This window comes from Trachypithecus francoisi, unplaced genomic scaffold (genome assembly GCF_009764315.1).
Source record: "Trachypithecus francoisi isolate TF-2019V2 unplaced genomic scaffold, Tfra_2.0 Lachesis_group16, whole genome shotgun sequence".
In the NCBI taxonomy this organism is placed as follows: Eukaryota; Metazoa; Chordata; class Mammalia; order Primates; family Cercopithecidae; genus Trachypithecus; species Trachypithecus francoisi.
In genome coordinates, this window is record NW_022681461.1 from 13,745,223 (window position 1) to 13,772,542 (window position 27,320).

Here is a 27,320-nt window from a genome sequence, read left to right on the forward strand (position 1 = left end):
ATAGCTCTCCCAGCATTCTCTGATAATCCCTGATTTACTTTCTGTCTCTTTTAATTTGCCTATTCTAGATATTTCATATAAATGGAGGTCAGGTGTGGTGGCTCACATCTGTAATCCCAGCACTTTGGGAGGATCATCTGAGCTCAGGAGTTTGAGATCAACCTGGGCAACATGATGAAACCCCATCTCTACTAAAAATACAAAAAAATTAGTCAGGCATGGTGGTGTGCACCTGTAATCCCAGCTACTGGAGGCTGAGGCAGGAGAATCACTTGAACCTGGGAGGCAGAGGTTGCAGTGAGCTGAGATTGCGCCACTGCACTCCAGTGTGGGCAATAGAGCAAGACTCTGTCTCACAAAACAAAACAAAACGCATAAAAGTGGGCCAGGCGCGGTGGCTCACGCCTGTAATCTCAGCACTTTGGCAGGCTGAGGCAGGTGGATCATGAGGTCAGAAAATCGAGACCATCCTGGCCAACATGGTGAAACCCCATCTCTTCTAAAAATACAAAAATTAGCCAGGTGTGGTGGCAGGTGCCTGTAGTCCCAGCTACTCAGGAGGCTGAGGCAGGAGAATCACTTGAACCCAGGAGGCAGAGGTTGCAGTGAGCTGAGATCGCGCCACTGCACTCCAGCCTGGGCAACATAGTGAGAGCTTATCACTACAAAAAACAACAAAAAAATTAGCTGGATGTGGTGGCACATGCCTTCAGTCCCAGCTACTTCAGAGGCTTAGGTGGGAAGATTGCCTGAGCCCAGGAGGTCAAGGCCACAGTGAACTATGATTGTGCCACTGCAGTCCAGCTTGGGTGACAGTGAAACCCTGTCTCAAAAAAAAAGAAAAAGAAAAGAAAAAAGAAGTGGAATCATACAGTATTTTTCCTTCTATGTCTAGCTTCTCTCACTTAGCATGTTATGTCACCTATCAGAACGTCATTCCTTTTTCCAAGAACATTCCATTGTATGTATATACTATGTTTTATTTATCCATTCTTCTTTTGATGGACATTTGGTTTGCTTCCCCGTTGTAGTTCCTGTAAATAATGTTACTATGAACACTGATGTAGAAGTATCTGTTTGAGCCCCTCCTACGCCTATTTGTAAACCTGCTTTAACTCCTTTTTGAAACAAGGGGGAACAGAAATAAGTGTTTACTCATAATGTTACTGTACTGGTCTGTGTTTTGGGTTGTAGAAGCTGTGGGCTTAGTGTTGGAGGAGAAGAGGTGTAGAGATGTTCCCTTCCTCATTCTTGAACTGAGGGTCTAGGCCTGGGCATAACTGGCCTTTCTGCACCTGCTTCTGCATACATTCTCTGTCGCCATCAACTTTGGCTTGCTTCTCTGTCTTTTCTCATTATCCCTTTCTACTCTCAAGCTCCTTGCACCTTTTCACCCCATCCAGAAATCTCAGAACAGATACACTTGGTGACGTGTAAAGAAATATAAGAATTTTTTTAAAAAAGCATTCTTGGCCGGGCGCGGTGGCTCATCCCTGTAATCCCAGCAGTTTGGGAGGCTGAGGCGGACAGATCATGAGGTGAGGAGATCGAGACCATCCTGGCTAACATGGTGTAGCCCCATCTCAACTGTAAACACAAAAAATTAGCTGGGCATGGTGGCACACGCCTGTAGTCCCAGCTACGTGGGAGGCTGAGGCAGGAGAATCACTTGAACCTGGGAGGCGGAGGTTGCAGTGAGCCGAGATCGCACCACCGCACTCCAGCCTGGGCGACAGAGTGAGACTCTATCTCACCAAAAAAAAAAAAAAAATTCTAGCCAACATAAATGAATTGTGCTCCAGTGATTGGGATTCTACCCAGACCATAATAAATGCTCTAAAGAGAAAGATATTTTAGTGCAAAAGACTGTGAAATAGATTGGTCTTACCTAGGGTCAGTTTCCTGCTTTTTACAGCTATTTTCTGCTTTAGAAATTATATGTCATCTAAAAGCACCAACTTTTTTTTTTTTTTTTTTTTTTTTTTGAGACAGAGTCTCACTCTATCCCCCAGGCTGGAGTGCAGTGGCGCGATCTCGGCTCACTGCAAGCTCCGCCTCCCGGGTTCACACCATTCTCCTGCCTCAGCCTGGAACTACAGGTGCCCGCCACCACACCTGGCTAATTTTTTGTATTTTTAGTAGAGACGGGGTTTCACCGTATTAGCCAGGATGGTCTTGATCTCCTGACCCCGTGATCCACCTGCCTCGGCCTCCCAGAGAGCTGGGATTACAGGCGTGAGCCACCGTGCCTGGCCAAAAACACCAACGTTTTTATAACGTGGCTCCTACTAGTAGTAGTGAATATCCGAGAGGTGGAGTGGCTGTAGGCGGGGGAAGCCCTTTGTGTAGAATGATGTTTTATGAGCCAAGGGCCACCTCTCTGGATCTAGTATTTAATGAACAGTGAATTGGGAAAGATACAGTATTTATTTATGTATTTATGTATTTATTTATTTATTTATTTATTTATTTTGAGAAAGGGTCTTGCTCTGTCACCCAGGCTCTGTCTCCTGACTCAGGATTTCACCACATTGCCCAAACTGGTCTTGAACTCCTGGGCTCAAGTGATCTGCCTGCCTCAGCCTCCCAAAGTCTGGGATTACAGGCATGAGCCACCGCACTCGGCCTGTTTCAAGTCTTTTCTCAGATATCACCTTCTGAATGATGCCCACCGTGACCTTCCTGTTTAAAGTTGTAAGCATCTCCCGGCTGGTAGTTACACTTCTAGTCCCCTTACCCTGCTGTATTTTTTTCCTCCAGGTACAAGTAATACTTTTTAATATGCCATATAATTCACTTATCAGTTATTCTTTTTTGCTATTGTCAGTCTTTTGTCAGCAGAATCTCACCAGGGAAGGGATTTCTTTTCTCCCTGTTTTGTTTATTGGTGGATTGCAGAGTCCTAGAATAGTGCCTGGCACATAGTAGATACTAAATAAATACTTGTTCAATGAATGCTTGAATGAATTCTTGGTAAGGGGATACATGTGAAAACTTTTACTTGTGAATTTTATAGTTGTGATTTTAAAAAGTTATAATAGCCTGGTGGTGGGCATCTGTAATCCCAGCCACTCAGGAGGCTGAGGCAGGAGAATCACCTGGATTCGATAGGCGGAGGTTACAGTGAGCTAAGATTGCACCACGGCACTCCAGCCTGGGCAACAGAGCAAGACTCGGTCTCAAAAAAACAAAATAAAGTTATAATATAGAGAAATATAATAAAATAAATTAACTATAAAATTGGGGTTGTCGCTTTTAAGTTCCAGATGTACTTTCTTTTTCTAAATTTTCAGCTTCAGTTGTGGAGGGCCAAAAGGGTATCATTCCTCGAGCTATTCAAGAAATATTTCAAAGCATCTCTGAACATCCTAGCATTGACTTTAATGTGAAAGTATCTTATATAGAAGTGTACAAGGAAGACCTAAGAGATCTTCTGGAATTGGAGACATCCATGAAGGATCTTCACATCCGAGAAGACGAAAAAGGAAACACAGGTAAAGGAGCCCACTTAATCAGTTGCCTTCATTAGCAAACAGACATGCTTTAATTCAGTTTCTGGATATATTCCAAGGAATCTTTAAAAACATACAGAAGCAAAATGAATTTATTTTTACTTTTAACTTGAACAGCTTTATTGATTATTAATCTCTTTTTTTTTTTTTTTTTTGAGATGGCATCTCGCTCCATTACCTGGGTCACCCAGGCTAGAATGTAGTGGTGCAATCTTGGCTCACTGCAACCTCTGCCTCCCGGGTTCAAGTGATTCTGCTACCTCAGCCTCCCAAGTAGCTGGGATTACAGGTGTGTGCCACCATGCCTGGCTAATTTTTGTATTTTTAGTAGAGACGGGATTTCACCATGTTTGTCAGGCTGGTCTCAAACTCCTGACCTCATGATCCGCCCACCTCGGCCTCCCAAAGTGCTGGGATTACAGGTGTGAGCCACTGCTCCCAGCCTATTAATCTCTCTTAAATTACTCAGATGGAAAAGTAGTTCAGACTGGTTGGTAAGGTGAAGTTATTAATTTGTAATGCAAGATATTGATTTCCTATCATTGTTCCCCTCTAGACTGACTTCAGGTGAGACTGTGATATAGGCTAAATTTGTTTTTATATCTTTTTTCCTCTCAGCTCTACCCTGAGATTGGAGATGGCTTTTGCTTTAAGCATTTATCAAAGTTGACCCAGAACTTGCCTTTCTTTTCTTTGATTTTTGTCCCAGCACACGTACTTCTTCCTCTTTTTTTAAAGTTAAGAGTTTATATTTTTGTTTTTTCATATTGACATTTACCTGTTTTTTTTGCTGTGTTCCTCAAGGTCTGACTTTCTGCGTTAGTAGCCTGTTAATTCCGTTAACCAATATCCATTTGTTGGAAATGGGAGAAGGTTAGAATGGGAGGGTCAAACTGCAAATATTTTGAAGAATAACAATTTCTGCTTTTCCAGTTTAAAAGCTAACATGTTCTTCATAGAGTATTTTGAAAACAGGAAAGTATAAGGAAGAAAGTTTAAGATTATTTTTAATCCTAGAGCCTAGAAATACCAACTTCTCTTTTTGGTGTGTTTCCTTCCAGAATTATTTTTCTACGTACATATAATTTTTAAAATATATATACTTGCAACCCTACACACAGTTTTGCATTTTACATTTCACTTAATATTTATATTGTGAACATTTTCACATATGATTAAATCTTTTTCGTACTTATGACTCTTCATGGTTATATGGTAATTTATCTTATGAATGTGTTTATAGTTATTTAATATTCCATTGTTGGACATTTAGGCTGTTTCCAGGTTTTAACTATTATTAATAATATTGCAGTGACTGTTCTTTTTTTTTTTGGAGACAGGGTCTCACCTCTGTCACCCCGGCTGGAGTGCAGTGGTGCAATCTCGGCTCACTGCAAGCTCCGCCTCCCAGGTTCACGCCATTCTCTTGCCTCAGCCTCCCAAGTAGCTGGGACTACAGGCGCCCGCCACCACGCCTGGCTAATTTTTTGTATTTTTAGTAGAGATGGGGTTTCACTGTGTTAGCCAGGATGGTCTCAAACTCCTGACCTTGTGATCTGCCTGCCTCGGCCTCCCAAAGTGCTGGGATTACAGGCGAGAGCCACCGCGCCCGACCTGTTTTTGTTTTTTTTTTTTGTTTGGTAGAGACGGGGGTTTCACCGTGTTAGCTGGGATGGTCTCGATCTCCTGACCTCGTGATCCGCCCGTCTCGGCCTCCCAAAGTGCTGGGATTACAGGCTTGAGCCATCGCGCCCGGCCCTGTTTTTGTTTTTTAAGAAGAAACTATATATGGTAGCTTATGGTCTTGTTAGATAATTCAGTACAGTTTCTGTCTTCTGGATATAATTCAGACTAATGTTTTGAGCTCCTTTATCTTATGGAATACAATTATTGATTGTTTTTATCTTTTATCAAACAGTTACAAAAATAATACATGCTTCTTTGTAAAATATCAAGTAGGACAGAAGTATATACACTTCACTATCACTCTTGATAAACTTGATGAAAATATTTCATATCTGATACCAATGTTGAACAAATTTTGGAAGGATGTTACAAATGATCTTAAATTACGGTATGTCTTACATAATGTCCCACTCACAAATAAAGTGCATTTGTTTGACATATTTCTTTAGAGTCTCTGTGTGAAGCAGTAATGTCCATGCTGGCTGCTGCACAATTAGTACACGTGGGAAGCTTTTTAAAAATACTGATTTCTGGGTCCTACTTCTCAGGGATTCTGATTTAATTGGTCTGAGATGGTGCCTGGGCGTTGGCACTTTCTTTTTTATAAAGCTACCAGGTGATTTGCATCTGGGTTTGAGAACCGTAGTGCTAACTTATAGCCTAACATTGGAAAAATTTAATGAAAGTTTTACTATGACTTATAGGAATTGGGTTGTTTAAAAAGTGTCATGGCCGGGCGCGGTGGCTCAAGCCTGTAATCCCAGCACTTTGGGAGGCCGAGACGGGCGGATCACGAGGTCAGGAGATCGAGACCATCCTGGCTAACACGGTGAAACCCCGTCTCTACTAAAAAAAATACAAAAAATTAGCCGGGCGAGATGGCGGGCGCCTGTAGTCCCAGCTACTCGGGAGGCTGAGGCGAGAGAATGGCCTAAACCCGGGAGGCGGAGCTTGCAGTGAGCTGAGATCCGGCCACTGCACTCCAGCCTGGGCGACAGAGCGAGACTCCGTCTCAAAAAAAAAAAAAAAAAAAAAAAAAAAAGTGTCATGATGGAAATAATGAAAGTGAAATGATTATTTTTTAAAGAAATAGTGATGTGACAGTATCTGTGTAAAGAGGAATTACGGCAATATAATTTGAGCATGAAATCAGGAGCTTTCCTTCTCTGATTCAATTCCTAAGTCCACCTACTTCTCTTTGTAGTATTTTTGGATATAAACAAATAATGCAGGTAGTAAATGTAGGTTATTTTTATTTCATTCTGTGATTGAAATAAAAACTTTTTTTTCTTTTTTGAGTACAGTACATTATGGTGTTCAAAGTGTTTTCTTTTAATTGCCATCTCATCTGTCTACCTTGCATTCTGATATTATGTAAACCATACCTGTTTTTAAAATGAATGACCAACTTTGTATTGAATTTTTTACTCATTGTTGATTATGACCTCACAATACCAAAAAACTTAAAAGCTCAGGATGGCTTGATTATTAACAAAACTGAAAAAAAAAAAAACTAATGCTTTTTTTTTTTTTTTTTTTTGAGACGGAGTCTCACTCTGTCGCCCAGGCTGGAGTGCAGTGGCCAGATCTCAGCTCACTACAAGCTCCGCCTCCCAGGTTTACACCATTCTGCTGCCTCAGCCTCCCAAGTAGCTGGGACTACAGGCGCCCACCACCGCGCCCAGCTAGTTTTTTGTATTTTTTTAGTAGAGACAGGGTTTCACTGTGTTAGCCAGGATGGTCTCGATCTCCTGACCTCGTGATCCGCCTGTCTCAGCCTCCCAAAGTGCTGGGATTACAGGCTTGAGCCACCGCACCTGGCCAACTAATGCCTTTTAATTGATACTAATTAATTCTTCTAATCTACAGATTATCTCTTTTGAATTATATATTTGATTAATTTATAAAAGATTAACCTAGGCCAGGTGAGGTGGCTCACACCTGTTATCCCAGCACTTTGGGAGGCCAAGGCAGGTGGATCACCTGAGGTCAGGAGTTCGAGACCAGCCTGGCCAACGTGATGAAACCCTGTCTCTACTAAAAATACAAAAAAAATTAGCCAGGTGTGGTAGTGCATGCCTGTAATCCAGCTACTTGGGAGGCTAAGGCAGGAGAATCACTTAAACCGAGGTGGAGGTTGCAGTGAGCCAAGATTGCGCCACTGCACTCTAGCCTGCGTGACGGCAGAGACGCCATCTCAAGAAAAAAAAAAAAAGAATAATCTTTTAGGCTTTACAAATCAAAAGACTGGAATGAAGAGTTTTTCTTTTGTCAGTCATTTTAAGGAATTGAGTGTGACTCATGACTCGAGACAAACTAGACTGTTTTTTCAAAAATTACAGCGTTTAGAATTTAAACATTAAAATGAGTGCTGTCTGTTAAAATAGTTTCTTTGGGAGATTATCTAAAATTATTTGATGGTGTTGCTGATGTTACTATTGTTATTTGAAATGCTGTTGACTTTTTTAAAAAGGGACTATCTTGGCCAGACTGTTTAGCAAATGGTAACTGTTAACTATACTAGGTTTTGGTGAAAACTTGGCTTAAAAACATGTTATTGCTATTTTAAGTGATTGTTGGGGCCAAGGAATGCCATGTGGAGAGTGCAGATGAAGTGATGAGCCTTTTGGAGATGGGGAATGCAGCCAGACATACAGGTACCACCCAAATGAATGAGCACTCCAGCAGATCACATGCAATTTTTACAATCAGCATTTGTCAAGTTCATAAAAATGTGGAGGCAGCTGAAGATGGATCATGGTATTCCCCTCGGCATATTGTCTCAAAGTTCCACTTTGTGGATTTGGCAGGATCAGAAAGAGTAACCAAAACGGGGAATACTGGTGAACGGTTCAAAGAATCCATTCAGATCAATAGTGGATTGCTGGCGTTAGGAAATGTAATAAGCGCTCTTGGGGACCCACGCAGGAAGAGTTCACATATTCCATATAGGGATGCTAAAATTACCCGGCTTCTGAAAGATTCTCTGGGAGGCAGTGCTAAGACTGTCATGATCACATGTGTCAGCCCCTCCTCCTCGAATTTTGATGAATCCTTAAATTCTCTCAAATATGCCAACAGAGCACGGAACATTAGAAACAAACCCACTGTAAACTTCAGCCCTGAGTCAGACCGTATAGATGAAATGGAATTTGAGATTAAATTGCTTCGAGAAGCTTTGCAAAGCCAGCAGGCTAATGTCAGCCAAACTAGCCAGATCCATCAAGAAGGGAGTCCTGATACAAATAGGATTCATTCTCTTGAGGAGCAAGTAGCTCAGCTTCAAGGAGAATGTCTGGGTTACCAATGTTGTGTAGAAGAAGCCTTTACCTTCCTGGTTGACTTAAAAGATACTGTCAGACTAAACCAAAAGCAGCAATACAAACTGCAGGAGTGGTTTAACATGATCCAAGAGGTCAGGAAGGCTGTGGTCACCTCATTTCGAGGAATTGGAGGCACTGCAAGTCTGGAAGAAGGACCAGAGCATGTTACAGTTCTCCAGCTGAAGAGAGAGCTTAAGAAATGCCAGGTACTTAGACATCACTTATTTATGTATTTATTTTATTGATACATAAAAATGTACATATTTTGGGGGTGTGTGTGTTAACATATTTAGACATTATTATGGATAACTCTTAAGGACTGAATTTATTTGGGCAAGTAAATTCTAAGAGTCATTTTGGAATTTTAGGTTTTTTAAAAAATGATTTATATACAGAATCCCACTTGCCTCTCTCACTCTGTTCTTTCTACCCTCCCCTTTCCTGTTGCTTCCTCCTCACAATTCATACTCTTCTTGACTCCTCCTCCTTTCTCCTTTGGTTAAAGTGTATTTTAATTTGTTATATTTATTAAATAGAACTATGTGGACCTGGTTGTCAATTTAGGGACTGAAAATAAACTTATTTGAGAAATAAAATTAAGTTATCTTTTACTGAGTTTTTTTCCCTCTGTGGGTCAGTAGTTCTTGAAAGAAAAGAAATACTTCATCTCTTGTGTTTGGAGTATAAGTTTAAAAAAAAAACTAACAAATTAGCATATTTATTAATGTTTAAGGAATGTAGGTATGTACATGTATACATGTTATATGTACATGTATTGAGTTCAGATTTACATTTCCCCACTTTTCGTTCAGAAACTATTTATTGTGTGAAGATTGTATGTTGTGGGAATGGTGGAGGACAGACACACCTAGTTACTGCTTGCTTGGATGGGGTTTGCAATCTAGTGAGCAAATGAATGGTCCTTCAGTTGTTCCAGAGATAACTCCCAGATTCCATCGTTCTGTCCATTTTTCAAAATAGGAAAACTTAAAAGGATAGCTTTTTAGTTAAAAAGGAAATATGGTTTAAGTATATTTCCCTTTTTTTTTTTTAAAGCTCTAAGCTTATTTCTCTAGCTAGAAATATTTCCTCAAAGCCTTTTTATGTGTAATATTATAAAGAAGGCATTTGTATTATCCTCTGTTACAGCAGTTCTCAAGTTCTCCAACTTTTTGATCACAGGACTTCTTTACACTTTTAAAGTGAGATCCCTCAAAGAGCTTTTGTTCATATGGGTTATATCTATTGATATTTACTGTGTTAGAATTAAAACTGGAAAAAATCTAAGCTATTTATTCATTCAAAACTAATGGTAACTCAATTACATGTTAATAGAGCACTTTTAATGAAAAATATTTTCTAATACAATTTTTTTTTTTTGAGATGGAATCTTGCTCTCTCACCAGGCTGGAGTGCAATGGCATGATGTCGGCGCACTGCAGCCTCTGCCTCCCAGGTTGAAGCGATTCTCCTGCCTCAGCCACCCAAGTAGCCAGGACTACAGGCGCACGCCACCATGCCCAGCTAATTTTTGTATTTTTAGTAGAGACGAGGTTTCACCATGTTGGCCAGGATGGTCTCCATCTCTTGACCTCATGATCTGCCCGCCTTGGCCTACCAGAGTGCTGGAATTACAGGTGTGAGCCACTGTACCCAGCCAACACACACAAAAATTTTAATAAGAGTAGAATTCCTTTACATTTTTGCAAATGTCTTTAACATCTGGTCTAATAACAGACAGTTGGATTTTCGTATCTGCTTCAGTATTCAGTTTGTTGCAATATGTTGTTTTGGTTGAAGTTTGTGAAGAAAATTCAGCCTCATAGTTGTATAGTTTGAAGGGAGGAGTTTTTATTGTTGTTGTTGTTGTTGTTGTTGTTGTTGTTGTTTTGAGACAGAGTCTGGTTCTGTAGCCCAGGCTGGAGTGCAGTGGCGCAATCTCGACCTCCCCTCACTGCAAGCTCCGCCTCCCGGGTTCACGCCATTCTCCTGCCTTAGCCTCCTGAGTAGCTGGGACTACAGGCGCCCGCCACAGCGCCCGGCTAATTTTTTGTATTTTTAGTAGAGACGGGGTTTCACCGTGGTTTCGATCTCCTGACCTCGTGATCCGCCCACTTCGGCCTCCCAAAGTGCTGGGATTACAAGCGTGAGCCACCGCGCCCGGCCAGGAGGAGTATTTCACTGAGTTTTCAGATAATTGTGGATGTTCTGTCCTATTACACCAAACTCAACAAGCGGAAATTTCTCGTTACTTGAAATACGAGATTTGAAACTCTCTTGTTACATTAATGTCCTAGTCTCAGTCAGCACAGTGGCTCATGCCGGTAATCACAGCACTTTGGGAGACTGAGGCTGGAGGGTCGTTATGAGCCCAGGAGTTTGAGACTAGTCTGGGAAACAAAATGAGACCCCTGTCTCTACAAAAAATGAAAAAACTAGTCAGACATGGTGGCACATGCCTGTGGTCCCACCTACTCGGGAGACTTAGGTGGGAGGATTACTTGAGCCCAGGAGTTCAAGGCTGCAGTGAGCTGTGATTGCACCACTGCACTCCAGCCTGGGGGCAGAGTGAGACCCTGTCTCTAAAAATAAATGAATAAATAAATAATAACATAGAAACATGTAATACTTTTTAAATCTTTTTTTTTTTAATTTTTTTTTTTTTCTGAAACGTAATAATTCTGCCTAGGTAGAGTAGGCCCTTCCTCATTAGTATAAGAAACTGGTGGAACAGGAAGTACTGGTAATTGGAAGCTTGAATGTTGGGACATATATAGGAGTTGGTAATAGGAAGCACTTTTCTGTCATGCTTCTAAGGTGGCTGAAACTGGAAGCCCATCAAACCGATTGCTTGGGGGTAGGGAAGGTAGTAAGTTCCTCTTTCCACGTGTTGGAAAATAAATTTAAGTTTGCCCTCGATTATATTCTCTAGATTATTACATCCTAAAGATATTAATAGTTTTGTTGAAAAAAGTACCATGATCAGATTATTTTGGGAAATAGTAGATTGCAAAAAGCAAATGGGTTTCTTTTTCTTTCTTTTTTTTTTTGGAGACAGGGTCTCCCTGTGTCACTGAGGTTGGAGTGCAGTGACATGATCATGGCTCACTGCAGCCTTGACGTCCAGGGCTCAAGCAGTCCTTCCACCTCAGCCTCCCGAGTAGCTGGGAGCACAGGCCACCATGCAAGGCTATTTTTTTTTTTTTTTTTTCGAGACAGAGTTTTGTTCTTGTTGCCCAGGTTGGAGTGCAAGGGCGTGATCTCAGCTTACCTCAACCTCTGCCTCCTGGGTTCAAGCGATTCTCCTGCCTCAGCTTCCCGAGTCACTGGAATTACAGGCATGCGCCACCATGCCAGGCTAATTTTTTGTATTTTTAGTAGATACGGGGTTTCTCCATGTTAGCCGCGCTGGTCTCGAACTCCCGACCTCAGGTGATCTGCCTGCCTTGGCCTCCCAAAGTGCTGGGATTACAGGCGTGAGCTACCACGCTCGGCCACAAGGCTAATTTTTGTATTTTTTGTAGAGACAGGATCTTGCCATGTAGCCCAACTTCCGCCTCCCGGGTTCAAGGGATTCTCCTGCCTCAGCCTCCTGAGCAGCTGGGATTACAAGCACTGCCACCATGCCTGGCTATATTTTGTATTTTTAGTAGAGACGGTGTTTCACCATGTTGGCCAGGCTGGTCTCAAACTCCTAACCTCAAGTTATCTGCCTGCCTCTGCTTCCCAAAGTCCTGGGATACAGGCATGAGGTACTGTGCCCGGCATATATCTCTTTAAAAAATTGTTTTGGCCACCATGGTGGCTTACACCTGTATTCCCAGCACTTTGGAAAGCCAAAGTGGGTGGATCGTATGAGCCCAGCAATTCGAGACCAGCTTGGGCAACAGAGTGAGACCCTATCTTTACAAAAATTTTTTAAAAAAAGAAAAATTAGCTGGGTGTGGTGGCATGCATCTGTAGTCCCAGCTACTCGGGACATAGCTTTTCACCTCAGCCTCATGAGTATCTTGGGACTACAGGTGTGTGCCACTGCACCTGACTAGAAAATCATTTTTAAAACTTTCTTTTCTGTTCTTCTATGACAGGCAGAATAACATACTGGTTAAGAATATGGATACCAAACTCCCTAAGTTTGAATCCTGCCTCCTTTGCTTACTAGCTGTATGACCTGGGGCAAATAGTTGACCTTTGTGCTTCAGTTTCCCCATCTGTAAAATGGAAACAGTAATACCCACTTTATAGGGTTGTGCGAATATTAAAGCATTTGTTCCCATAAAGCAATGAGGATGCCTGGCCTGTTCTAAGACTCAATGTATGTTAGCTCATTACTATATATACCTCTCATTTATTTTTCATCTGCCTGTACCTAGGATATACATCAGTGGTAGCTAAGGGATTGGACTCAGTAGTTGTAGGTAGGGTTACATCCCAGGGGTTACTGTGAAGGCAGCTTGGTAGACTCGGCTGCTTAGGGGGATTGCTGGGTAAGGTGAGCAGCAGGTCTGTGCGACAAGCAAGGATATCCTTTTCTCAATCCCTGTTGTCCTTGAGCCTATCAGGCAAGCAGGTCAGTACATATTTTAAAACTTCTTAGCCGAGGTAAGATCGTGGGCCGTCTTGCAGATGGAGTAACAGCTGGATTGTTGCTAGGGAAGATAAGTGTCATTTTGAAGTTACCATCTTATTTTTAGAAGCTGCCAGATAGTGTTGCAACCTTGATTTTTCACCATAAGTCAATGTTTGGAACATTCTACCTGCTCATAAGTATCTCTTAAAGTATCTCTTAAGGGACTTTATTGCCCTTTTTATTCCAAGTTTTGAACACAGAAAAAATACATGAACACAAATACATTGAACAGATAAATGCTCTTTTTTTTTTTTTTTTTGAGACAGAGTTTCGCTGTTGTTGCCAGGAAAGCCACATTTTATTGTGGCTTTAGTTTGCATTTCCCTAATGACTAGTGAGGTTGAGCATTTTTTTCATATATTTTTGGCTATTTGGATATCCTCCTTTGTGAAGTACTCATTCAAGTCTCTTGCTTGTTTTTCTATTGAGTTACCTGCCTTCTAGATTAATTTGTAGAAGTTTGTTGTATATTCTGGGTATGAGTGCTTTGTCACTTATATGATTGCAAATAATTTTTCTGTGGCTTGCCTTTTACTCTCAGATACATACATATATCACAGTTTCTTTATCCATTCATTGATTGATGGGCATTTGGGTTGGTTCCACAATTTTGCAATTGCAAATGGTGCTGCTATAAACATGCGTGTACAAGTATCTTTTTTGTATAATGACTTCTGTTCTTCTGGGTAGATACCCAGTAGTGGGATTGCTGGACCAAATGGTAGTTCTTCTTTTAGTTCTTCAAGGAATCTCCACACTGTCTTTCATAGTGGCTGTACTAGTTTACATTCCCACTAGCAGTGCAGAAGTGTTCCCTGATCACCGCATCCATGCCAACATCTTATTTAGTGAGATTTTTAAAATGCCAAGCCAACATGTGGAATGAGGCTCTTGACAAATACTTTTCTGTTTATTTAATTTAAAAACTACTTTATTGTTTACATATCCCAAGTGTTCTTAAAAATAGGCAAATTTACTAGAAACCAAGAAGTAAAACTGTTTAATCATTTTTTGACATCTTCAGAATATATCTCTTCATGATGAAAGTGTACAAAATCAGCAAATCTGCTTCATTCAAATGCCCAAATGTATTCTTATAACCCTATATGCCAGTTTGGAAAATGTGAGCTCTTTGAGTGATCCACATTAAAATCTCGTAGTAGTTCTAGCAAACTTGTAAAAATCTTAGTGAAGGTACTCTAGAACCAAAACAACTAGTTTTTATATACAGGAAGGAAAAATCAGGAAAATCTTCTGTCTTCATGGTAATGAATTCCTATGTTATAGCAATGATAGGTTCTCTCAACTCTGCCTTCCTTAGAAAGAAATCAGAAAAAGTTGAAAATGAAAAAAAAAAATTCATGAGACATCATCAAGCTATAATCTGATCACCATTTTGTGTTATCATATGAGGTTTCTTGGTTATTTTCAGTGGTGAATGTCACTTGTGCCTTCTTTCCCCACTAGTGTGCGCTTGCTGCTGATGAAGTAGTATTTAATCAGAAGGAACTGGAGGTGAAGGAACTGAAGAATCAGGTGCAGATGATGGTACAGGAAAACAAAGGGCATGCTGTATCTTTGAAAGAAGCACAAAAAGTGAATAGATTGCAGGTAGAGTTTCTTAATGCATCTAACTCTGTAGATTTTCTTGAAATAGTATCTAACTAAACACAATAGCATTTTAAATGATAAATGGGAACTTAAAAAGAGGATGTTCATTTGAAGAGTTCTGAACATAGGCACCTGAAAGAATTATTAGTTTTTCCCTTAAATCTGCTTAAATGGAAACATTTTTATTGTTAGCTTGACTTTGGTTTTAGAAATATAAAGATAATACCCAGGAAATTAATTTATAAATCATATCATGGTTATTTTTTCCATACTTTTCCTTCCTGTTGTTTGCCAAGGTATTAGGAAATGCAATATTGTTAGGAGTTGGAAGGTAAATACGTAATTTAAACTTTGAAATGTATTAAATTATCCTCTTATACCTCGTGAGTGATTTGCTTTTTAACTTTGGTTAAACATCTTTCAAATTTTCTATCTTAACTTTCCTATTATACTAACATGGATATGTCTACAGTATAACACAGCATGCCTCTAAATATTGTACTCCCTGGCTGTGACTTCTCCCATCACCCCAAATAGTTAATATCATTTAAAGCCTTTAGTTTCCTATCATCAGTTATTCCTATCAGGGAATAACTAATGCCCAGAGAAATAATCTAATCCAGCACACATCAGATTTTGATTTTCATGTTGTTTGATTTTTGTTTTCTTATTTAACCCTTCTAATTGTATTTTGTTGTTGTTTGTTGTTGTTATTGTTTTGAGACAGGATCTCATTCTGTTGCTCAGGCTGGTGTGCACTGGCACAATCACAGCTCACTGCAGCCTCGACCTTCCGGGCTGAAGTGATCCTCCCGCCTCAGCCTCCTGAGTAGCTGCAACTACAGGTGCATGCCACCATGCCCAGCTAATTTTCTGTTTTTTTTGTGGAGATGGGGTCTCACTGTGTTGCTCAAGCTGGTCTCGAACTCCTGGGCTCAGTGATCGTACCACCTCAGCTTCCCAAGTGCTGAGATTGATTGCAGGCATGAGCCACCATGCCTGGCCCTAATTGTATAATAATTTAAAAACATAAAACTAAAGTATATACAAAACAATACGTATTAATCAGTGATTTATCACAAAGAGAACAGCTGGGTAACCACCACCAGGTCAAGAAATTGCTAACTGCCAGCGTCTCAAAATTCTTAGTGCCTCTTCCTCAAAGGGAACCACTCTTGACTTGCATGGTAATCATTTCTTTGCTTTTCTTACGGTTTTACTATCTAAATATATATCCTTCAACACTCCAGTTTAGGTTTTGGAATTTTTATTAATTTATTCAGTATAGCATATTCAGTATCTGGCTGCTTTGTTGAACATTATTATAATTCATCCACTTTTTAATTGTAATATTTTTTCTGTAAATTCTAATATTTTATCTGTAATGTGTGGCTGTGGTTTGTTTAGTTTTATAGCTACATAGGATTTTATTGTATGACTGTACCACAATTTATTTTCTGTTCTACTGTTTGATGGACATTTGTGGTTTTCTGTGAAATTTTCTTGTGAATTTTCAGTGTCTCTCAATGCACATGCACATACATTTATTTGAGATTTGTGCCTAGGAGTTGAATTGCTAGGCCATAGGGTAGGTATATCTTCACTTTTGTAGGTAATACCAGATTGTTTTCCATTTTACACTCCCACCCAGCACTATGTGAGCATTCCCACTGTTCCATATGCTTCTCAACATTTGTTATTAATTTTTAAATCTCAGCCAATCTGGTAGGTATGTAGTATTTTATTGTGGTTTAGTTTGCATTTCCCTGATGACTAGTGAGGTTGAGCATTTTATTCATATATTTTTGGCTATTTGGATATCCTCTTTTGTGAAGTACTCATTCAAGTCTCTTGCTTGTTTTTCTACTGAGTTACCTGTCTTCTAGATTAATTTGTAGAAGTTTGTTGTATATTCTGGGTATGGGTGCTTTGTCACTTATATGATTGCAAATAATTTTTCTGTGACTTGCCTTTTACTCTCAGTGGTATCTTGATGAAGAGTTCTTTTTTTTTTTTTTTTTTTTTTGAGACGGAGTCTCGCTCTGTTGCCGGGGCTGGAGTGCAGTGGCGGGATCTCAGCTCACTGCAAGCTCTGCCTCCCAGGTTGACGCCATTCTCCTGCCTCAGCCTCCCGAGTAGCTGGGACTACAGGCACCCGCCACCTCGCCCGGCTAGTTTTTTGTATTTTTTAGTAGAGACAGGGTTTCACAGTGTTAGCCAGGATGGTCTTGATCTCCTGACCTCGTGATCCGCCCGTCTAGGCCTCCCAAAGTGCTGGGATTACAGGCTTGAGCCACTGTGCCCGGCCGAAGAGTTCTTGTTGTAATCAAATTCATCAATCTTTTTCTTTATGCTTAATGATATTTGTTCTCTATTTAATAAGTTTTTCCTTTCCCCAATTGTCTCCTCTGAGGATACTTTCTGTATTATCTTCCAGAAGCTTTATTGTTTTGCCTTCCACATTTAGCTGTATAGTCCTCCAGGAATTGATTTCTGCGTGTGGAATAAAGTAAAGATCAAATTTCATTTTTTAAACATATAGATACTCATTTGTCTTAGCATCATTTATTGGAAACCATCTTTTCGCAACTGTTTTGAGTGCTATCTTTATCATAAATCATGGTCTATTTGTGCATGAATCTCTTGTCTATTTCTCGGCCTTCTATTCTGTTGGTTGATTTGTATATCCTTGAGCCAAGATCACATTTCTTATTTATTGTAGGTTTATAATAAGTCTAGATATTTTGTAGATCAAGGCCTTCTGCTGTTCTCCTTCCCTCCCCACTCCCCAGATGTCTTGGTTGTTCCATATAAATTTTATTTGAGGCCGGGTGCGGTGGCTCAAGCCTGTAATCCCAGCACTTTGGGAGGCCGAGACGGGCGGATCACGAGGTCAGGAGATCGAGACCATCCTGGCTAACACGGTGAAACCCTGTCTCTACTAAAAAAAAAAATACAAAAAACTAGCTGGGCGTGGTGGTGGGTGCCTGTAGTCCCAGCTACTCGGGAGGCTGAGGCAGGAGAATGGCGTGAACCCAGAAGGCGGAGCTTGCAGTGAGCTGAGATCCGGCCACTGCACTCCAGGCTGGGCGACAGAGCGAGACTCCGTCTCAAAAAAAAAAAAAAAAAAAAAAAAAATTATTTGAATTTTTAAATTTTTTAAATAACTATTGAGATATAATTCACATACTATAGAATTCAGCCCTTCAAATATACAATTCAGTGATTTTTAAATGTATTTACAGAGTTGTCTAACCATCACACTGTCAAATTTTAGAATATTTTTATCACCCAAAATGAAAATATTGTATCTATTAGCAGTCACTCCTCATTTTCCTCCTTTCTTCAGCCCCTGGCAAAAACCACTTTACTTTCTACTTCTATGGATTTGCCTATTCTAAACATTTCATATAACTGGAATCATACAGTAAGTGGCCTTTGTGTGTGACTTCTTTCACTTAGTATGCTATTTTCATTTATTTATTTTTCATGGTCAAATAATAATTTTGTATGTTTCTGGGATACAGTGTAATGTTTCGATGTATGTATACATTACAGAAAGATTCAATCATGTTGGTTAACATTAATTAACTAATTAACATTGAATTACATTTATATATCTGTTTAGAGTTAATGAACATGTTTTGATTGAGTCTCCTAATCCATAAGCATGGTATAGTTCTCTGTTTACTTAGATTTCCTTTGGTTTTTCTCAGTAATGGCCTACATTTTTTTGTGCAGAAATATTGCAAATAATTTATAGATTTCTTTGTAGGTACTTGATTTTTTTTCTGTCACTATAAATAGAATCTTTAAAAAATTTTATTTTTCAAATTCCCTAATTGTTGGTATGTGGAACTGTACTAATTTTTAGATATTAATACCTTATATATCCAGCAACCTGACTAAACTCAGTTTTTGATCAGGAGTGCCTACAGTTACCATCAGGTGGGGAACCTTCAAAATTCCCAAGATAAATGGAAAGGATCCAAACATTTTGGAAGTAATTTCTTTTTTTTTTTTTTTTTTTTTGAGACGGAGTCTCACTGTGTCACCCAGGATGGGGTGCAGTGGCACGGTCTCCGCTCACTACAACCTCTGCCTCCCGGACTCAAGCGATTCTCCTGCTTCAGTTTCCTGCGTAGCTGGGATTACAGGCACCTGCCACGATGCCTGGCTATAAACTTGCTTTTTTTTTTTTTTTTGAGACAGAATTTTACTCTGTCGCCCAGGCTGGAGTGCAGTGGCATGATCTCGGCTCACTGCAACCTCTGCCTCCTGGGTTCAAGTGCTTCTCCTGCCTCAGCCTCCTGAGTAGCTGGGATTACAGGCATGCACCACCATGCCTGGCTAATTTTTTTTGTATTTTTAGTAGAGACAGGGTTTCAACCATGTCAGTCAGTCTGGTCTCGAACTCCTGACCTCAAATGATCTAACTACCTTGGCCTCCCAAAGTGCTGGGATTATAGGCGTTAGCCACCGCACCTGGCCTATACTCACTTTTTAATCCTAAATCTGTAAATTCTTTTGGATTTTCATTTATAATTATGTCATCTGCAAATAATAAAAGTTTCATTTCTTCCTTTATAATCCTTTTACCTTCTATATCTTTTTCTTCTTCTATATCTTCTATATTGTATACTTTAAATAGTTGGTTTCTATAGTATATGAATTTTGTCTCAATAAAGTTGTTATAAAAATACCTTCTTGTATTTGCTGGGATCTCCAATGCAGTGTTGAATACAAGTGGTGATAGAAGGCATCCTTGTCTTGGCTGGGCCCTGTGGCTCACGCCTGTAATCCCAGCACTTTGGGAGGCTGAGGCGGGCAGATCATGAAGTCAGGAGATCGAGGCTTCCTGGCTAACAGGGTGAAAACCCATCTCTACTAAAAAATACAAATAAAATTAGCCGGTCATGGTGGCAGGCACCTGTAGTCCCAGCTGCTCGGGAGGCTGAGGCAGGAGAATGGCGTGAACCCAGGAGGCGGAGCTTGCAGTGAGCTGAGATTGTGCCACTGCACCCTAGCCTGGGCGACAGAGCAAGACTGTCTCAAAAAAAAAAAGGCATCCTTGTCTTGTTTCCAATGATAGAGGAAAAGCTCAAACTTTCACTCTGAAGTATTATATTTTCTATAGGTATTTTTAATTTACCGTTTCCCAAACTAAGGAAATTACTGAGAATTTTTATTATGAATGGATATTGATTTTTATCAAATGATTTTTCTTTATCATATGATTTTTCTTCCTTATTCTGCTAATATGGTGAATTACACTGATTGATCTGATTTTTAACCAATCTTTTATTCCTGGAATAAACCCTTTTGTTGTTGATGTTGTGATGTACTATTGTATTGGAGATTCCCCAAAACCACCCTCACATTGGATGACATACTAGGAGAACTCAATATATATTCATTCTCCTGGCTAGGACTTATTACAGTGAAAAGATGCAGAGCAAGATCAGCAAAGAAAAAAGACACATGGAACAAAGTCTGGAGGAAACCAGGCACAAGCTTCCAAGACTTGTCTCTCAGCAGAGTCACTGAGGATGTGCTTAATTGCCCAGCAATGAGTGGTGACAACACCTATAAAATGTTATCTGCCAGGGAAACTAAGTAGACTTGGTGCCTATGGGTTATATTGAGGATGGGTGGGTCGTGAAGGCACCCTTTGCCTAGCATGAACCAAAGTCCCAGATTACCTGAAGGAAAGCAGGGGTGCAGCATAAACCACATTAATTGTGCAAATAGTTGAGTACAGTGAGTCAGTATTACCAGAGCGTTTAGGAACACTCCCAAAATCCAAGTTCTCAGACATCTGACAACCTCATAGCAGGTCTTCTAAAAGATAGCAGTCGGGTCTGCTATGTAAACTCTTCTGCATGATTGACCTAGATTTTATTTGCTAGTGTGATGTTTATATTTGTCAGTGAGCTTGTCCTATATTTTTCTTTTTCATAATATTCTTGTCAGGTATTATAACAAGTTATGCTGGCCTCATAATATGGATTATTTAATGTCCCCCTATACCTGGAAGGGTGTGTGAAAAATTGGTATTATTTCTTTCTTAAATGTTTGGTTGGATTAGCCTGTGAAGCATTTGGGACTTGAAATTTTCTTTGGGGGTATGTTTTATGAATTAAATCATATTAGTATTTTCTTTTCCTCCAGTTTTGATAAGGTTTATTTTTCTAGGAATTTGACCATTGTATCTAATTTTCGAATGTATTGGCATAAGTTTGTTTATGATAGTCTTTTATTTGTTAATATCTTTAGCTGTGTAGTCACATGTCCCCTTTTTCATTCCTGATTATTTGTGCTTTCTCTCACTTTTTTTTCTTGCAGTTTCACTAGTAAAATTACCAATTCATTAGTCTCTTCAAGAGACAATTTTTGGCTTTGTTAATCCTCACTAGTGTATGTTTGTTCATTATTTCATTAGTTTGTTCACTATTTCACTAATTTCTGCCCTTTATTATTTAATTCCTTCTACTTTTGGGGTAACCTTCTGCTATCTTTTTAACATCTTTGGATGAATATTTAGTATATTAATTTTTAGCTTCTCTTCTTTGACATATGCATTTAACATTATATATTTCTTTTTTTGTTTGTTTTTGTTTTTTTTTTTTTTTGAGACGGAGTCTCGCTCTGTCACCCAGGCTGGAGTGCAGTGGCCAGATCTCAGCTCACTGCAAGCTCCACCTCCCGGGTTTACGCCATTCTCCTGCCTCAGCCTCCCGAGTAGCTGGGACTAACAGGTGCCCGCCACCGCGCCCAGCTAATTTTTGTGTTTTTTAGTAGAGACAGGGTTTCACCGTGTTAGCCAGGATGATCTCAATCTCCTGACCTCGTGATCCGCCCATCTCAGCCTCCCAAAGTGCTGGGATTACAGGCTTGAGTCACCGCGCCTGGCCTAACATTATATATTTCTAAGTTCATCTTGACTTGCCCTCCACATTGAGCTCAAAATGTTTTCTAATTTTCATTGTGACTTTTTTTTTTGACTTGTGAATAACATAGTTATTTTATTTATAGGACATAGAGGATTTATTTTTGTTTTATCAATTTTTATTGCATTGTGATCAGATAACATACTATCTCTGATTTCAGTCCTTTGAATGTATTGAAACTCGCTTTTTGGCTCAGAATAAGGCAAATTTTTCTAAATGTTACAGAGGTACTTGAGAAGTATATGCATTCTGCAATCATTGGGTACTATTAATCCTATTATTCAAATCTACGTTTTGTACTCACCTTTGAAGGCTTTTTGTTTTATCAGTAATTTATAAAGTGATGTTCAAATCTCCCACTATGACAGATCTCCACTCTGTCACCCAGGCTGGGGCACAGTGGCGCGATCATGAGTCACTGCAGCCGCAACCTCCTGAGCTCAAGCAATCCTCCCACTTCAGCCTCCTGAGTAGCTGGGACCACAGGTGCATACCACAATGCCCTGCTAATTTTTGTATTCTTTGTAGAGAAGGGGTTCTTCGCCATGTCATCCAGGCTGCTCTCAAACTCTTGGGCTCAAGTGATCTACTGGCCTTGGCCTCCCAACATGCTGGGATTACAGGTGTGAGCCACTGTGCCCAGCCCTACTATAATTTTGGATTTGTCTTATTTCTTCATGAAGTGCTGATAGTCTTTGCATTATAAATATTGAAGCTGTGTTATTAAGTGCATACAAATGTAGAATTGTTATACCATCCTGGTGAATTGCTCTTTTAATCCTTTTTACCTCTTCTTATCTCTTCTAATGAGTTTTGCCTTAAAGTCTACCTTGACATTACTACAGCTACACCAGCTTTCTTTTGATTAGTATTTACATGGTATCTCTTTTTCTATCTTATTTTTAATCTTTCTGTGTCTATTTTAGGTATGTTTCTTGTAAGCACCATATGGTTAGATAATTTTAAAATCCTTTCTGATAATCTTTATCTTTTAATTTCATTATTTAATTCATTTATTAATTTAACATAATTACTGTTTTGGTAAAAATCCACCATTGTGCCTTTTATTTATCCTTCCTCCTCTGTGTTCCTTTTTCCCTCTTTTTTTTTTTTTTTTTTTTTTTTTGAGGCGGAGTCTCGCTCTGTCGCCCAGGCTGGAGTGCAGTGGCCGGATCTCAGCTCACTGCAAGCTCCGCCTCCCAGGTTCACGCCATTCTCCTGCCTCAGCCTCCCGAGTAGCTGGGACTACAGGCGCCCGCCACCTCGCCCGGCTAGTTTTTTTGTATTTTTTAGTAGAGACGGGGTTTCACCGTGTTAGCCAGGATGGTCTCCATCTCCTGACCTCGTGATCCACCTGTCTCGGCCTCCCAAAGTGCTGGGATTACAGGCTTGAGCCACCGCGCCCGGCCCTTTTTCCCTCTTTTGAATCATTGGTTATTTTTTCCTTTTCTGTTGTTTTCTCCACTAACTTAGAAGTTATAGTTTTACTCTTTTTTTAGTGGTTATCCTAGAGAGTATACCGTGCACTCCAATATTAATTGGTACTTTTATCCTTTTCCCAGACAATGTAATAACTCCATTGAATCCTTTCCAATTTGTATGCCATTGATGTTGTATATTTTAATTATCTGAATATATGATTTTTAAGTAAGGTTGCATTTTTATTAGCATTTATACAATGAAAATGTAAGGGTTTTTTTTCTATTTAAATATTGTAGTGCATGTGAAGTATTAAGATGAATGACTGTTTCTTATTTACATAAATTTGTGCTTGTAAAACAAAGATTGACATTAGAGCTTTCTGGATTTGATACACTTCAAAAATTTTCTTTAGAGGATACACAAAACTAAACCACATACACACACAAACACACACACACACATTCGTGATATACAATTTGTTCTGCCTTTGATTTCCAATTTCTTCTTCCTCTCAGGACTGTCAGTTGGCTATCTTCTATCTTTGTGCTTTTGGCTTCCTTTTTCACTGAGGCTTTCACTTCCTGCTCTTGTTACCTCCTTCTGCCTCCTTTGCTGCAAACTCTACTGTCTACAATTCTTTCTCCACTTTTTCAACTTTTTTGTTTCTTTCTACTTCTTGGATTTCACTTAGAAAGTCCATGCTTTAATAAAGATAGCTAATCAAAGTGCTTCAGGTTAGCAAAGCAACCAGTCACAGTGGATGGGGAGTTATCTTTGAGTATTTAACTTGTTTGGCTGTGTTTGTTGCTCCTTACTATTAAAAAGGTTTTACCACAATTACTTGTGAACGCCAGAAGGCTAGTCTCTGGATAAATGAGAATTGACTGTATTATTAAAATAGTTGTGATTTTGGTCAATGTAAAATTCATTTTTAATCATAATCTCAATGTACTGAAGTGCTGTATTTTAAATATTTTCATCTCTTTTTTACAAAGAATGAAAAAATAATAGAACAACAACTTCTTGTGGATCAACTGAGTGAAGAACTGACAAAACTTAACCTGTCAGTGACTTCTTCAGCTAAAGAAAATTGTGGAGATGGGCCAGATGCCAGGATCCCTGAAAAGAGACCATATACTGTACCATTTGATACTCGTTTGGGGCATTATATTTATATACCATCAAGACAAGATTCCAGGAAGGTAAAGTCCAAACATTAATCTTTTTCTTATTTTGAGATTAAAAAAATTTTAGCTATAATATCACAGTGTATTTGTACAGTCTCAGCAGATTTTTTTTTGTTAGGTTTTATGGAATTTTGTATATACTTTCTTTTTCTCTTAAGCATACTTCTTTCTAATAAAAGAAACTAATAAACAAGAGAATACATAGTTACATTTGGAGGGAATAGTTGGATGGAGATAATGTCTATACCTCATCAATGCGAAAAAGGTATCCTTTGCCATGATATCTTCAGACATGACCAAGTTTAATATCTACATGAATTTATTTCTTCCTTTAACCACACAAAGTTGAGATGTTAGAGGGTATTTATTTCAACTTATTTGGTCTGTCATTATTTTTGAAATAATATTTATATGTTATTTAGTCTTACCAAGTAGACAAAATCAAGACAGTATAAATATCAATATGAATTTTAGTTTGTGTGGTTGGTAAATATATACACACAGTTTTAAGAATTAAGGAGTCTCTATTATGGAAAAGACTTAATTAGCAGATTCATGAGTTTTGGTTTAGCAGGTTCATGAATTCTGCTTTCTATTTCCTCATTTTATGAAGGGAAATGATTTGTTTACGTGAGATCCTTCTGGTTGTTACAGTCAGAGGGATAAGAAATGAAAGGCAAGTGATATATGAGCAGTGCCATGGACTTTGCATCAGGCAACCTTGGGTGGTATGAATACTATAATAGCAGCCTTGGGTGGTATGAATACTATAATAGCAGCCTTGGGTGGTATGAATACTATAATAGCTCTGGACATTTGGTTTTCTTTGTAAAAAGAAATTTTAAAAGGAAATTACAATCCCAGAGAATGAAGTTTGACTCTGAACAAAAGGTTTTATTATTTGCTCCTTAAATAATTCCCACACTCTCAGAAGAGAAAACGAGATGCCTGCCAGTTATGGGATAAAATAGCCATGTCTAGTATGTTGTACTCATTAGATCAATACTTGTTGAGTTGGTTCTTCCTTAAATAATTCCTCTCCCTCATTTCCCATTGGGAGGCCACCTGAAAAACTTTACCCCTGTCTATCATGATGCCGATATGACAGATGATCTAATTAGGTGACTGACAGCAGAAGCACAAAAATCAGATATAAGATGATTTTCAGAATCAGGTAGGATTTTTTAGGAGAGAATACGTGACGGGGGCTTATTGTCAAGTGATTGAATCCTAAACACCGTGTGATACTCATATTCCACTATATGTTACAATTTTAATGGCTTATAATAATTTATATTGATACATGGACTGTCTCCTCTAAGATTTTATTGCCTTTTGTGAGAAGTCATCTCGAGGTTTGGTTACAGAGGTGATGAAAAGGAAATATTTTGTAATAGAAACCAGAACAAAGGTATAAAGGCAATCTCTAATTTATTGTTGTTGTTTTCCAAGGTCATTGTTTTTTTTGAGTATTTAAAGTGCATTTCCAATAGAAGAATGTTATACTATAGAAAATTCCCAGGCTAGCCATACAATTTTATTTGTCATATGACATATATTAAATATTTTTCCTAGAGCCTTAATTCAGCTATACCTAACCACCATATATAAAGAATAAGTATATATACATTGTGGTATTCAAATTAGGAATACTGCCCTGGCAGAGGGAGTGGAGATGGCTCTGGGTTTCTTCCTGTGGTGGGATTTGGATTGGAGCACCACAGTTCTCCAGGTGTTCTGAACTGGGAAGATGGGAAGCGGGCACATTTGTTGGGGTGTGTCTGTGCTGTGTTTAAGAGCTGGAATGTTTTCCATGCGTGCTTTTCGTTTCATTTTTGAATACTATTTTCCATAAGTGAAGACAGAAGAGTTGTCCAGAAGAGAAGGAGTTGTGTATACTCTGAAAGAAGTATTTGTCTGTGAGGCACAAAGTATCATTAAATTAATTTTGACCTTTGTTTGAGGGGAGCATTTTCCAGTGATTGGCTATTTTAAGAGTGCCAATCTAATAACTCCTTTAACAGCATTGAGAATAATAGGATAAAATTAGACTTTTAAAATATCACTTTTTTTGTTGTTGGGTGGGGGAATCACTTGGAAGGTCCACACAGGTCCACCTGTGTACTCTCTGGATCGAATATTTGCTGGGTTTCGAACACGAAGTCGGATATTGTTGGATCACATAGAAGAACAAGATGAGGTCCTCCACTGCCAATTTTCTGATAACAGTGATGATGAAGAATCGGAAGGCCAAGAGAAATCTGGAACTAGGTATGTTAAATATACACTGATTTAATAAATATTTAGAGTTATATGCTGCAATAAATATAGAAGTGTAGGTTTTTTCCATTGGAGTATATCTTTTATGTTTAATATAAGAGTAGGTAACTTTTGCTAAATGTACTATCATCTAATGTGTTATGAAAATAGTATTTGAACACAAGTCATCAGTCTTATAACTGAAAAATAATTTTGCTTTTAGAGCTGTTATAGTAATTAGATTATAATTTTCAGAGGGAATTTTTTTTTTTTTTTGGATTTCCTTATTCTGCTGCCACAGTGGCAACAAACATGACTTTTCTACTGATTCAACATGGGTGGTGGGGGGCATCCTTTTATTTTAGGCAATATTAGTAGCATTCTGTTTTTAAATGTAATTAATAATTTTTTAACATTACTGTCACTTTCTGGGGAAACTAATTTGAGGGCAGATTAGAAAACGCTAACAAATAAGTTAACTTTCTGATTTTTTTTTTTTAGATGTAGAAGTCGTTCATGGATTCAGAAGCCAGACTCTGTTTGTTCCCTTGTTGAACTGAATGATACTCAGGATGAAACACAAAAGTCAAATTTGGAGAATGAAGGTACATAGATTTTCTTAAATAATGTAGACCTAATGGTTATAGGACACTTATCTTTTTCCTCAGTTGATAGTTTAAGAAACATCCGGGAATTCTCAAAGACCAGAACTTGGTACAAATGCTTTTCTGGTTGGTAGA

At 39.0% G+C, this 27,320-nt stretch overlaps 1 protein-coding gene across 6 annotated transcripts in view; it reads left to right on the forward strand.

Annotated features, from left to right (window-relative positions):
* The window catches only part of KIF27 (kinesin family member 27), a 92,852-nt gene that overhangs the window by 11,992 nt on the left and 53,540 nt on the right, over nt 1-27,320 (forward strand). For 5 of the 6 annotated variants that reach the window (XM_033236963.1, XM_033236958.1, XM_033236964.1 and 2 more), the window contains exons 3-8: nt 3,294-3,494; nt 7,769-8,727; nt 14,619-14,762; nt 24,130-24,336; nt 26,423-26,592; nt 27,082-27,185. In XM_033236963.1, coding sequence (XP_033092854.1) covers nt 3,294-3,494; nt 7,769-8,727; nt 14,619-14,762; nt 24,130-24,336; nt 26,423-26,592; nt 27,082-27,185 — 1,785 coding nt within the window. The remainder of the gene's footprint in view (nt 1-3,293; nt 3,495-7,768; nt 8,728-14,618; nt 14,763-24,129; nt 24,337-26,422; nt 26,593-27,081; nt 27,186-27,320) is intronic. The other variant, XM_033236962.1, reaches the window with a different exon arrangement.